We start from the raw sequence: 13626 nt of genomic DNA on the forward strand, positions 1-13626 counted from the left end.
AATCATTTACAAATACACCTGCAAGAAACCGATATCAAAATTGACAATGTATACAAGAATGAATTCAACCCAATACCTCTGAACAGAATAACCTACAAAGAGATGTGTAGAATTGTAAAAATTCATGGGTCACCACAAAAACTTTAACATCAGGATATCCCCATCAAGGCTTTCTACGGATTGATGTTGCATTCTCGCAAATACATATTATCATAATCTACATACTTTGCCCAATAATTTTTATACTTAGGTATCCCTATCTCCAGCCATGGTTTCAAGTTGCCATTATAGTGTATAACAGCAGCTCGTTCTACCTCCCTCTGGTTTACATTAGGATTGTACCCAAGCCCAAGCACATGCCAAGATCTGTCGAGTGGATAAGTGCGTTTCCAAAATGTTATCAGACCAGGAGGCAGTGTCCCCAACTTCCACAATTGCCTGTCATGATTCTGCACACAAAATTTACTTGAAAATCAAAAACAGGATAATTCACCAGCGTAACACTATGTACTTTTTTAAGTATAGGGTATGTCCACAATGAACCCAAAAACACTCAATTAAAATTCCCAACCTAGTTTTTAGCATTTATTAACCCACTCATAAAAAAGTTAAATCATATTCATGACTCTTGGATAAATAAGTCAAAATTTCAATTTCATGTCTATTTTAAAGTTTAGCCAGGATTTGCACATCACTTACCAGCTTCTGCCATCTATGATATACATCAGTGATGTTTTGCCGCCTCCACTCCTCCAAATCAAAAATATTCATTCCATATGCCCATCCACAGGCATGTGGGTCGAAGTTCTTTGAGATGAGAGGATTTGAGAAGTTGAGATACCGATCAAACCGATGGAAGCTTTCTCCACATGTCTCAACAGCACCATTGACATTGCCCTTCAAATCCAGGGACCAAAGACCACTGACGTCCTTCCGGACTACTATATCATCATCTAAGAACAGCACTTTATTCAGTTTCGGGAAGATCTCTGGTAGGTAAAACCGTAGATGGTTCAGGATGGACAAATATTTTGGGTTACGGAACTTCAGATTTGAATCAGAATTGGCCCGATGTGCCCTGAAGTAATAATCAATCATGGAAGGAGAACCTAATTGCTTAAGGACTGGACTGTAGCTTGAGTTTAACCATGTAAATTCTTCAATGTTCTGGACCTGTATAGTGGCTTTCCCTGGTGGATTACTTAGAAACCACATCCTCATTGCTGCATAATTAAGCCTATCCGTAACAATGTGGAAAACATGATTTGAAGGGTGCTGCCAGGAATTCAGTGAATTTGATAAGTTCAAAATGTCAACCAAAAGCAGAGGGATCAAATGTCAAAATGTACATATATCAAGTTACTTTATACACACACATGCATGCACACATATATAGTTTAACCGTTACTTCCCAAGAAATTGGGTGAAAAATAAAAAAATAAAATGATAATGGCAATCTAAGATTAAGGTGATAGACCATTTCTCTTTCTCCTGGCTACTAAAGCAAGTACAAACTAAGTATTTATAGGAGAGTACATTCACCTTAGCATGGGAGACAGTTGAGTTTACAACAACTGCTGCTGCTAGTACATTATCCGAGAAAAGTGCATAATGGTACAGCTGGGGGTCTTCTAATTTCTCTTGATTTAAAAAGTTCTGTTGTGAAGAATTCAAAGCATAATACTCAGTAGTAAGACGCAAAGGCAGGCAATGAAGACCCTTGGGAAGGGTTTTTGCAGTTAATTGTGTCAAGAACATAGTCTGTTTTTTGTGGACTCGGAGTTGCTCTTCCGTTGAGTGGAGCATAGCCCGAAGCTTCTTTACCACAGCAGCACAATCATCTTGAATCTGCTTACCTTTTTCTAAGGATTGTTCCATTGCTTTCAACTTATCAAAGGCACTGCAAAAATAAGATCCATATTAACAGATTAAAACAATGTGGAAACCACATTCTATACCTAAAATGCTTCAAAAACTTAGGTGGCTGAAAATGAAAAGAAAAAAAAAAGAAAAGAAAAGGGATATCCGATAGAATTTGACAAATGATAAACCATGAAGAAAGTTTAAACAGAGTGCAGTTGTCATATGCTGAGAAAGAAAGCTTACTTCTTTGGCAGATCAGAGTCCTTGGTTGCATCACCAAGAGCACGTGAAACTTCCTTAATCCGCAGTCGAAGCTCCCTTGTAACATGCGGGTTGCTTTTGATGGCTGGAAGGGAGAGGTACACTTTCGCGCGGATGAGCTGGTCTTTGAGATGACGTACCTGAGCATCTAGTGGTTCAGTCAGTGTGCTGGATTTGTTATCTGAATGCTCTTTCTGATCAATGTTGCCAGCCAGTTGAGTGGGTTGTTGCTCAAGCTTTGTACCCTATAGATAGAACGAAGAGGGTAAAATTATTAAGAAAAGTCCACATTGAGGTTCAGAGTTCCATTTATTAAGAAACCGGTTTTAGGTGTAGTGAAACATGAATTTGGAAATGCAAAGCAATTAAGCAGATTTATAGTTGTTGAAAGCTAAAAGGCATGCTCTGAAAAGGTTGAGAAAATGAAAAAATGAAAGGAAAAAGAAAAGGGAAGAAATTACCCAGCGGTGAGATGCATTGGGATGGGAATCGAGGAGAGTGGTGAGATTGGCAGGAGCAGGGATGGTGACCTGTCTAATGGGGTTGTGTAATTGGGGATGACGTTCTTCATCTGTAGCAGAAAGCACTCGTGTTGATTTATGCTCCCTGGTCTCTGTGACTGGGAAATCAAACAGCATCAATTCACACTGGCATTGCCCAAACTAAAATCAAATTATATTACTAATTGCAGGAAAAAGAAAGAAAGAAATTGTCTACCTTTACGAAAAGAATTGTTGGAGGGGTCCGAATATACGATTCCAGCGGGTTCTTTGATGGCGGTGGAAGTTTCCTATCACCAATCACCAAAATTAGAGATTGAAGGCGTAAGATCTGAAATCAATCAATATAAATAGGATGGCTGGATCTATATTAGTACCTGAGGAAGAACATTGAGACGCCTGGTGTCGCCGAGCAGCGTCTGCAGAAAAACGAAGAGATTCATATTATCTTGTTATGACTGCATCGTTCTTACTGTGAACGCAAGCAAAGAAAGAGTAAAGGAACTTACAAAAGTTGCAACATCATCAAGAAAATCGCGTGTAGCTGCAGAAATTAGCGTTAAAAACAATTGAAAGAAAGGAGGAGGAAAAATGAAAAGCAATAATTAAAAAGAAAAGACATACAAGAAGAAGGATTGAAGGTGGCGACCCTATCGGTGTAAAGAAAGATGGGAGCAATGACGGTAACCGACAGCAAACCCAACACCAAATGCCTCACCTTCATATTTTTTTTTCTTTTTGATCTTTTATTTTTTATTTTGACAACAATCTTGACATTTCTTCACCACAAGAAAGAAAGAGAGAAAAGCCAGTTTCTGTGTACGTGCGTGCTACTATTGTGTTGGCAGAGGCGGAAGGAAAGGAAAAAGCATAACAGATAGACGAGGAGGAGGAGCCTTGGATGAGGGAGAGAGAGACAGAAAAGGTTTTTTATTTTTAATATTTATTAATTGGAATTGGAATTTTTCCGTATTATTTTTAATTCGTCAGTCAATGGTCGACCATAGCTGTTGCCTGTTGCCTGTTGCCTGTTGCCTGTTGCCTGTTGGTGTTGGACAACTTTTTCCCTTTTTTCCAAATTTGCAGATAATTAATACCGTAATTACGGGAAAAAAAATCTTAATCTAATTCCTATTCATGACTTATTTTTGGAAGATAAATGTTTTATATTATCTTATCTAATCACTTGCCTAAATAAATTGATAATTCTTGTGAACTAGTGATTTATCCAAAGGCAACCAGTCTCACTCTTTCTTTTGGAGCATTAAAAAACGATTAAGCCCACATCAACGTCATTTCTGTCTGTACAACATTGTGCAACCCAAGATAATATTGTTAATTTAAATGAGTGGAACAGGAATCCAATTACCTTGGCATAATCAATTCAGAACTACGGTTTCATTCATATCTATCATGGCATTATTAGACAATTAGTACTAGAATTGAATACTACTACTTGTGTGCTTGGCCGAAAAGAAAATTACATGCGAGTAAATGGTTAATTTTGGATTTGTGGCAACAAATCTCACTCTTGATTTCTTTTGTCTGTGTTGCTACGTATGGCTGACTGAGGGAGAGAGAGTGAGTTCATCACTGTTATCTGCATGGTGGCATGCCAAGGAAAAAGACAAAAGTGTCGGCAGATTGCCATTTGATGCTCAAACGCCATTTCCATCTCCATTTTGTTACCACAAACCCTTGGAATTTGCATGTATTATATATATTAACCATAGTGCAAACTGAAATACAATACTCACCAAATTGGACTAATCACTTAGCCAACTTGTTTACTTTTTCTCCTCTCTTCATCATCTTCACCACCCATTTAGGCTTTTACTTGACACAGCTTTTACACTCGAATATAATATAATATCTATATTTATATATTCTTTAGTTTTCCAAATTAATGCTTCTTTTTTACAAGACTACAATAAAAAAAAAAGATTTTGATTTTAAATTAGCTAGCTTTGTTTATTGGGCCCACCCTGACCTTGTTGGAGCAAGGAGGCCCAAATGCAATCCGTTTCCAGCCCACGCCCATCCTCACTCTCGTCAAAATTCTCAGAAAATTTAACCCGGCAGCCGCAGCCGCAGGTGTCAGCAAGGGATGATGAGAAGTTGTCTTCAACATAATTCCAATCTTGTGATCTTGAGACAATTCCGTCAAGCATCCAGGGGATATCAAATACTCCTAATGATGATATGTAATCCTTGCTGCTGTCTTGAGTTTTTCCCATTACACTGTTATTGCAATGCTCCATATCTCGTATTTTGGCAGCCTGGTGTAAATACTTCTTGTAATAAGAATCTTCCTCTGCTCTTCCTCTCTTCTTCTTCTTCTTCTTCTTCTGCTCCCTTTCCATTTCTTCCAGGTTTCTGTCAACAAAGGGATATATCTATATTACGCGTTCAACTCATAATTTTACATAGCATGCTTTTAATTCGCAGCAGAGTATGATATTTCAAAGAGATGAATTCAGATTGCCATGTTCAAAATGAAGTGGGAATATGTTGTCCATGTCATGTCACTTTAAAACCACAAGCAATACAAGATAGCTTTATATGAAGATCAAGTAAAATCAAAGCCATATCTTGGTTGTAAATCTGATGCGTTTTTGACCTGGTGATGTTCAAGGGACAGTTTGTTTCCATTCAAACTGATGGTGTGGTGTTGGTCTTGTGCCTGTCGAAAACTGCAAACTGAAAACGATGATGATTAAGCTTTGCTCAGCCTCACACGCTACGCCAATTTAAGCTAAAACACAACCGTCTCAACCACATATGCATGCGGCCTGCCGAACCAGATTGCAAATGTGTGGTTTCCTGCTTTTGCGTTTGCTCAATCCTCATTCTTTCAGCTCTCCACCCTAATTTTAGCACCAGATGCCACTTTTTTCGTTCCATTTTTAATCTGTTGAATCCTCTATTCAGTTTGCCACAACATTGGTATAAATTACTGAAACTGAAAGACCAATTCCTTGCAATATCATAATGGCAACTACTCTGTTCGCAAATGTGAGACGATGAAGTAATCCTGATGAAACCATGAGGATACCAATCTGAGCACAGAAACAGGGAGCACGAGCTACTTCTCATTCATTTGCCAATTTCACAATCAGATCTTGAATACAAAGCTCAACCAATCTGATTTGCAGCAATTCTTTTCTTCCTTGAAAAGCGAAATGATATTATATGAGATATGGTAAAAGAAAATGCCAAAGAATTACTGAATGTTTATTTATAAGAACAAAACCTTATCTGTCCTTCCATCCCAGCAGTCCACACTTTGCCGCTTGGCTTCCTATTCATATCACTAATACAGATGTAATACTCCAGTCCAGATATGGTACTCAAAAACATCACCCGTATGGGAAACGGTTTACATTCAATGCCACGGACCATATTTTCTCCAAAATATACAGCCTTTCACGTGATTTTCCTGGGTTTCCACATTTGCAAGCAACCATGATTGAGCTTTCAGCAATTAAACTATATCTTTACCAGAGAGGCAAGGGAACATATGAGATTTCACTGTACCTTGTCATCTCATTTTGTGGTCTACAGGACATTATTTTGTCCTCAACTTTGCATCCTATAATCACCGCCATCTCAGGACGGGACTTGCTTAACAACTAACTTACTTTCATTTCAAAACAGGAGGTCAACGCGTGGTCCACATTCTGTCAGCTCTAAGCACATCAACAAGCATTCTTGGTTCATAACCACAACAGGCATTACCAGTAGTCCCCACAAGAACAAGAGCCACCACGGAAATGATGGAACCGATTGGTATCTCTTACGATGATTTCCCTTCTCACCACTTGCGACACAAATTTAATTGCTGAATGGCAGTCACCACAAACTCTGATATTCTTCTTAATACGAATTGTGGATCCAGGAGGAGAGTTGAGAAGTGCAAATGCCAACGCAAGCTTCTCGCTATGGTACTGCAACTTTACTTGCCTCTCCTGCTGGTCCATGTAGAAAAGCACATGGCTAATGTCTGGGACATATCCGATTTCCTTGATTCTTACGCTAATCTCATCCCACATTTTCTGGATTTCCTCCATCTGTGGATGGCATCATCATTTGCCACGAACACATGGACTGTATTCTCAATTTCCACCCAACTACAAGCAGCTCCTTTTTTACCCCGCTCTCTTTCATCATTTTTTCTCACTTTAGCGGCATCACTCCATCTACCTGCAGAGGCATAAATATTAGAGAGCAAGACAAGGGGTCCAGAATCGTGGGGATCAAGCTCAAAAACACGTTCAGCAGCATAAGTGCCCAACTCCATATTCTTATGCATCCTACATGCACCAAGTAATGCTCCCCAAACAGCTGCAGTGGGTTTGATTGGCATTTCTCTTATAAACCTTTCGGCTTTGTCAAGAAGACCAGCTCGACCAAAGAGATCAACAATGGTAACATAATGTGAAATCTGTGGTTCAATGTTGTAATTACTCATCAACTTGAAATAGTACTGTCCTTGGTCCAAGAGTCCAGCACGACTACAAGCAGTAAGAAGACACAGAAATGTTATGTCATTAGGTGCAACTCCAATCCTTAGCATTTCTTGAAACCATTGCAACGCTTCCTTGCCAAGCCCATGCTGAGCATATGCAGTGAGCATGGAATTCCAAGAGACCACATCACTTTTTACCAACCTATCAAAAATCTTTTTAGCATCTTGGATACTACCAGATTTTGCATACATGTGGAGAAGGGTGTTCCCCATAAAAGCAACGATCTCTCCCCCGGATTTGATCACGTGGGCATGAACCCATTTGCCTTGTTCCAGAGATCCCGTGGAGGCACAGGCACCAAAAATGCTGCAAAAGGTGAAATGAGTGGTTGAAAATCTTGCCTAAGCATCTTCCGAAAGAGCCAAAGTGCATGGTCAGCTTGGCCCTTCCTAGCGTGGCCAGCAATCAAAGCATTCCATGAGACCTCGTTCTTGGAATGGAGAGCATCAAAGACGAGGCGGGCTTCATCCATGCAACCACAGCGAGCATACATGTCCAAAAGGGAGCTGCCCACGTAAACGTTGGAGTGTAAACCACACTTGAAACAAAAAGCATGGAGTTGGGCACCGTGGAAGTTGATGTGGGGCGCGTTAGGGAGGGCGGCGGAGGCCTTTAAAAGGCTAGACAAGGTGAACTGATTGGGAAAGAAACCCAGGGAGAGCATGTGAGGAAACAAAAGGATAGCATGGAAAGGGAAACCATGATGAGAATACGCAGTGATCAAGGTAGTCCACGAGACCATGTCTTTGACAGGCATTTGGTCGAACAGATTGCGGGCATCGTCCAAGCAGCCACACTTCGCGTACATGTTGAGGAGGGAATTAAGGATGACGAGATCATGGCGGAAGAGGGAGTTCAGGATGTGGGCATGAACGATTTTGCCTAGTTTGGGCTTTCTCAATCGGGTGCATTTTTTGAGCAAGAGATGGTAGAGAGTTCGTGGGGTTCCAGAGAACCCTGATCGAGGAGGTCCAGAACGTGAAGACCAGTTCCTGAGGGATGCAAGCTCTTTTGGAGAAGGTCCTTGTCTTCGATGATGCAAGAAGAAGAGAAGAAGAAGAATCCCATTGTGTTTGTTGGCGAGGAAGTAGAGTTGATGCAATGCATAAGTGCTATATCGGGAAGCTGCATAGGCAACTCTAGATTTCAATTTCATCGCCATTATACGATTATTAAGAAAGCCATTTACCACTGCCTCACTCTATAGCAAAACAGTTCATTCTGCAATGCCAATGCCAGCCCACACTCACCCAAAACTGCCATCCACTCAATCTGCTGCCATTGACTTGTGGCGTACATATAAACTGTCGCCTAGGAAACACCGCAAGCACAAACACAACATTTGTTTACCTTCTAAACTAGACAGCAAGTAGGAATCTCTTGCAGGAGCATGCCACAGTCAGCACGCAAAACATTGATGAATGCATGAGACGAATCCCAAAGACCATTAAAAACTTATCTATTTCACACAAATTGTGACCATACAAACTGAATTTAGGAAATAATCCCGCTCGTCTTTTCAATGGAAGTTCCTAGATTTCTATACAAAACAAAATGTTCTTACAAATTTGCACAATATATTGAGACAAAGGGGGCAGGAGGCAATGATCATTTACAGCCCAACACACTGTTTATGACAAACATAAGAACACGGATGCTGGCGGATTCTGATGCAGATGTACTGGGCAAGCTTCGTAGATGGTCCACTATCTGAGAGACCTGCCTAAAGATGGGTAGCACATGCACGGCAATCATTGGATCTGAGGGGTTTATGGCAACAGCTACATCAGTCATCCATGCCAGCTTTCTAGACGTTTCCTTATTGATATCACAAGCTAGTTGCTGGAAAAGAGCCAGCAAAACTCCTTGGCTCAGCGGGCATTGTTTCATTGACAAAATCCCTTGTAGATCAACCTGGTGTATCAAAAAGCACAGTTAGGTGCATAGATTTCTGTTATGTACATCCTTCTGGAAAGTAATGTCATCACCATTTAGAATAAAAAGAGATAAAAGTTCAAGATCTTTCAGCTATTCATATTGCTAGGAAAAACAATTTAATTTCCATGTCATCAAACCACTTCGAATACACAAATATTAAATATATACAATTACCCCGGCCCCTTTCCTGGCTGGGGATCACCAATCAGGCATATTTTATACAGTCATCAATCTCAAAACTTTTAAAAGTAAATGCTTTGTGCTGGCATATGCTAAGGTGACCAGTGGTTAGAAATACTACCACTGCATCAAACCTAACTGCTGAGCAAAATTTTGCCATATTCAAACAATATTTACAGATTGTATGAACCCATACATGTTATTAGTCACTTAATATGGGAGTACGACTATTCAGAGGTGTATATAAGCAGAAGCAGAACTTACCTGAGAACACAACCACGAAACTATTGAGACATCACTTCTGTGCAGGGCTGCAGTGAAGGCTTCATCATATTTCCGCTCAGCTATCAGTCTTGAGAGTTCTTTCGTTGGATCCACATGTGCCTCTGGCTGCTACACATATATAACCCTCAGAGTGAGGAAAATAAACATGAATTCCTCACAAGTTGCAAATACAATGACAGTGAGATTTACTCTTTATTTATGAAAATATATATTAATCTCTGCATCAAAGATTTTCTTCTTTTTCTACTTCCCTGTTGGGTAGAAAGAGAGAGAGAGAGAGTGAGTGTAAGCATACCATCTCATGCAGATGACCCAATGGTCCATTACTCAACTGTGTCACCAAGGGATTTCCTGCCTTGGAGTTGGCACCTGCAGCTGCAATAGCTAGAAGTTTACGTTGCCCATCAGCCAATTCTCCACTTAAGGTCTGTGTGATTGAAGTTGCTGAATTAATAGCATCCTGCAAATGTAAAGCAGGCCATATTAAAAAACTTATCTATAATAGCAAAGTCTACCATACAGGACAGAACTTTACATAAAAGTAAAAAGCTGCCTTCGTACAGTTTCACCATATTGTATATCAGTAAAATCAGCTGGTGACAATTATATACCCTAAATAATTATTCATTCGAACAGAAATACTAGGATAGAACATAAAAACCTGCATCCAAAAATTTTCTTGGTAGCAGTGAAGTCTATCCTACAGCATAATACATTGCATAAAATTAAAGGCCATCCTTCTATGTTTCCACCCTACAGCATGTCAGTAAAAACTACCAGGTGCTAATACTATATTCCCAGCAATCTTCCGTTCAAACACAAATCCTAATATAGGGCATAAAGATCTACTTCAGAATTCATCCTGGTAGCATACAAGCCTGACAACAGGATTTTGCATAAACATGGTTGGGTAAAGGACACTTCTATTACTGCATACAACTCATTGTGCAACGTCATTCAGTCCATAGCTACGATTAAATGGTAAAATATTCTACAGATGCCCATCCTAGAAAAGATACTGACTGTAACCCAAGATTTTTCACCAAGCCAAGTAAAAACTACATGTGAAAAGAACATTCAATTTAAATTTGTTCATACAAGAAAGGTAACATTTAACATATTTAACACATCAAAGTAGGAATTAAGTTACAATCATAGGAACCAATGAGCTTACTGTCACTAATCTACCGTACCCGTAGAGCAACAGTAAGGGAAGAATGGGAATTCTCAAACTGCTGCTGAGCAGCAGTTGTATGTTTTATTAGCCCTTTCTGAAATGTGACATCAATTTGCTCGAACATAGATTTGCATGACATCTCAAAAGCAGGAATAATGGAGGATTCCAAGCTAGACCTCAATGCATCCTGCAAGGACAAAGCCATCAATTTCTAATCAGCACAAAAACATTAGGAAAGTTCAAATTGAAAGATAAATGAACGTTCATTCCAAACAAAAGAAAAATTTTAGCAAAGTCCAAAAGGAAAAAGAAAGTTATATCTTCTCCAAGTCAATCAAATAGATTACACCAAATTAACAAGATGCAAAAAGAAAAAAAAAAGAAATCTGTCACTGGGGAGGATGACCTATAGAAAGCCAAATTTGAGAGAGACTGAATTAATCAACACCAAGTACAATAGAAAAAAATAACTAGAGATTTCAGCACAGATTTTGGACATCCCAGAATCTGACAGCTTCTAAAGCCAAAAAGATACCCTTCTTATTAAGGAGATGTTAGGCAGGGTATCTACTTCCTCCCCAGGTCATCAACTTTAAATCCAAGAGAGGATTTCATCTGCCTTCTAGAGCAGGGTAAGTACAACCACATGTATCCACATAAACTAGAGTTGAAGCTAAGCCTAAACTTGGAAATATGGGAACAAGAATTTCTTACTGAAGGGAATTAAGAGTTACTGCATCTTAGTAAAGGAAGTTCATGCATTGAGTAGACCCACAACTGATCAAATGAGGAAAGGAACAATTCTATTTCCCTGCCCTTCCTACATCTAACTGAAAGCTGCAGCTCACGGTGGAAAATTGGTGCTCTATGGCATATAAAAGCATTTAAAAAAGAATGCCAAACCAAAAATCCATTTGAACCAATGGAATAAGAATGTACACTAAGAATTGTTTCTATTGACTTTGATGATATTGGACACTACAAGTAACTGCATTTTTACACTAAAGGTAGACCATCCCTGAGAAAGATTATGAATTTCTTTTAGGACAGTCCATGAGACATCTGAACGCTTATTTTTCAGACAAGAATGCCCCCACCGATCTTTAACTAAACAATTTAGATTTATCAATGCACCTTCATCATCTAGAAATAAAGTACCCTCATTGTCAAGATACAAAAGAGGGAAAAATAAATCCATGGGAAGGCTCAAATAAATTCAATTAAAGAAAAACAACAGCCAATAGAACTAGTGTAAAGAGAGGATATATACAACAGAAATCACCTGAAGTGCTTGCTTTCCAGAAGTTTGAAATTGTGCTTGGATTTGCCTGGCCACTGTCGCTTCAAGTTTTGAACTAACTGACTTCTCCAGTTGATTCACTGCCCTCTCTCCTACTCCTTTCTGCAAAATGCCCAATTAAAATTGAGGACATAACAACCACTGTTTCAGTGACCCATGGAAATTCTATACCATAGTTTACTAGCATTTAGAAGAGCAAATTCACCATTCAGAATGAAGCCAATAGTTGAAAGAAAGGTATCACAGCAACAAATAGTGTATAAACATTTGAGGCTCTACTAAAATCTACCCAGAGACAAGAAGATAGGAGATGTTTACAGCATGATTTTCCTTTTCCAATAATAAGATAAGGGTCTTCTTAACACCTATCAGCATATTTTAAGGTTAGTTACATTACTATTTTAGGACATGTTCTTTCCTTTGATGCACTAGTTTCACCAAATTCAAGAGAAAACAATACATCAAATACAAAAATCTTTTTATAAATATCAACTTAACCAGTGCCAATAGACACCAGTTAACATTTCCCATAAGACAAAATTGCCACATTTCCTGTCATGGCTTCATTCATTATGGTGCACCTGCCCAAATAAATGAACACTTCACTCCAATGGGACACCAAACACTCTGAGATGACAACACAATTTGGCTCTTTTACCTGGAATGACTCTGTAATAGCAGAAGATATACTTTTCTCCAGTGTGGGAGTAATAGCACGAGCTACAACAGGGCCAACTGCAGATATTTCCTTCTTTAAGGATTTCTCGAACATGGCTGGCAAGTCCTTATTTATACAGTTGGTGATCAAATTTGAAATCTGCTGTGTACGGTCTCTCTCTAACTTCTCATGTTTTGCATTTTCATCTTGGAAACGAGCCCACAAAGCATCCGTGTTGGCCTTAACAACCTTCTCAATGCTCCTGCCCAAGGATACCTCCAGTCTTTTTCCTTCTTTGTTAACTGGAGCAGAGACAATTGCATTCATCTGCTTCTGCATTTCCCTTTGCATGCTCACTAACTGCTTGATGTAACAAAATCATCATATTAAGAATATGATATCACAAAACTTAACACACAGATACACTCACATCTTTGAAGAGGAGATTCTTTTAAAATTAAAAAGAGAGAGAGAATCCTATCTTCAAAAAGTTGTTTAAATTTATCTTAAAAAACACACTACCTGCTCAAGCACATCCTGCATGGCCAGCAATTGGGAAAAAGCAGTATCAGCCGACAGAGCCCCGGAGCTGCAACCTGGTTCATTAGATGAATCTGTAGAATTATATGGACTTGCTGAAGGGGAAGATGGGCCAGATACTTGAGAATTTTTCCCCTTCTGCTTTTTCCCTTTAGCAGAAGCTAGAGATGGGGAAACAGTGATAGCAGTGTCTGATTCACCAACTTTTGGAGGGACATCTTTTGTCCCATTCTGGTCTTCCCCATCACGGGCATTATTAGGTCTGTCTGCTTGTCCTGCAACACCAACATCTTTAGCTTGTTGAGCTCCCTCAACATCATAAGTTTCGGCACAAAAATCTCTGGCCATCTGAATGCCAAGATCTGATGCCTGAGAGTAGAAGGCCTTTTCTCTTT

At 39.4% G+C, this 13626-nt stretch overlaps 3 protein-coding genes across 3 annotated transcripts; all 3 read right to left on the minus strand.

Moving 5' to 3' along the window:
- Positions 1-5: 5 nt before the first annotated feature.
- GAUT4 (galacturonosyltransferase 4) lies at positions 6-3552 on the minus strand. The gene is made up of 9 exons (XM_021438548.2): positions 3249-3552; positions 3134-3168; positions 3002-3043; positions 2842-2914; positions 2586-2743; positions 2107-2369; positions 1543-1900; positions 700-1275; positions 6-449 (listed from the first exon to the last, which is right to left on the minus strand). The coding sequence occupies exons 1-9, from the start codon at positions 3346-3348 to the stop codon at positions 174-176; spliced, it is 1881 nt and encodes a 626-aa protein (XP_021294223.1). The 5' UTR covers positions 3349-3552; the 3' UTR covers positions 6-173.
- A 1739-nt stretch (positions 3553-5291) lies between these two features.
- Positions 5292-8456, minus strand: LOC110423905 (pentatricopeptide repeat-containing protein At3g24000, mitochondrial-like). Its single transcript, XM_089784868.1, is given in 4 exon segments — positions 5292-5793; positions 5878-6705; positions 6708-7478; positions 7481-8456. Coding segments are annotated over 3 exon segments (1953 nt in total). The 5' UTR covers positions 8316-8456; the 3' UTR covers positions 5292-5793; positions 5878-6358.
- A 139-nt stretch (positions 8457-8595) lies between these two features.
- LOC110423906 (enhancer of mRNA-decapping protein 4-like) lies at positions 8596-13620 on the minus strand. Its single transcript, XM_021438326.1, has 7 exons — positions 13214-13620; positions 12692-13051; positions 12016-12135; positions 10750-10920; positions 9852-10016; positions 9536-9664; positions 8596-9067 (listed from the first exon to the last, which is right to left on the minus strand). The coding sequence occupies exons 1-7, from the start codon at positions 13577-13579 to the stop codon at positions 8762-8764; spliced, it is 1617 nt and encodes a 538-aa protein (XP_021294001.1). The 5' UTR covers positions 13580-13620; the 3' UTR covers positions 8596-8761.
- Positions 13621-13626: the final 6 nt, after the last annotated feature.

Source organism: Theobroma umbraticum, unplaced genomic scaffold, assembly GCF_002168275.2.
Source record: "Theobroma umbraticum cultivar Fairchild unplaced genomic scaffold, ASM216827v3 scaffold_204.0, whole genome shotgun sequence".
Classification (NCBI taxonomy): domain Eukaryota; kingdom Viridiplantae; phylum Streptophyta; class Magnoliopsida; order Malvales; family Malvaceae; genus Theobroma; species Theobroma umbraticum.

Excerpts from the sequence above, each read along its gene's own strand:
- GAUT4 (XM_021438548.2), bottom strand. The coding sequence starts at position 3,348 with ATGAAGGTGAGGCATTTGGTGTTGGGTTTGCTGTCGGTTACCGTCATT. Across the intron at positions 3,044-3,133 it reads TTGATGATGTTGCAACTTTT|ACGCTGCTCGGCGACACCAG; the intron begins GTAAGTTCCTTT and ends GTTTTTCTGCAG. Across the intron at positions 1,276-1,542 it reads CAACTGTCTCCCATGCTAAG|CACCCTTCAAATCATGTTTT; the intron begins GTGAATGTACTC and ends AATTCCTGGCAG.
- LOC110423906 (XM_021438326.1), bottom strand. The coding sequence starts at position 13,579 with ATGGCCAGAGATTTTTGTGCCGAAACTTATGATGTTGAGGGAGCTCAA. Across the intron at positions 12,136-12,691 it reads CTATTACAGAGTCATTCCAG|AAAGGAGTAGGAGAGAGGGC; the intron begins GTAAAAGAGCCA and ends GGCATTTTGCAG. Across the intron at positions 9,068-9,535 it reads TTTCGTGGTTGTGTTCTCAG|GTTGATCTACAAGGGATTTT; the intron begins GTAAGTTCTGCT and ends TTGATACACCAG.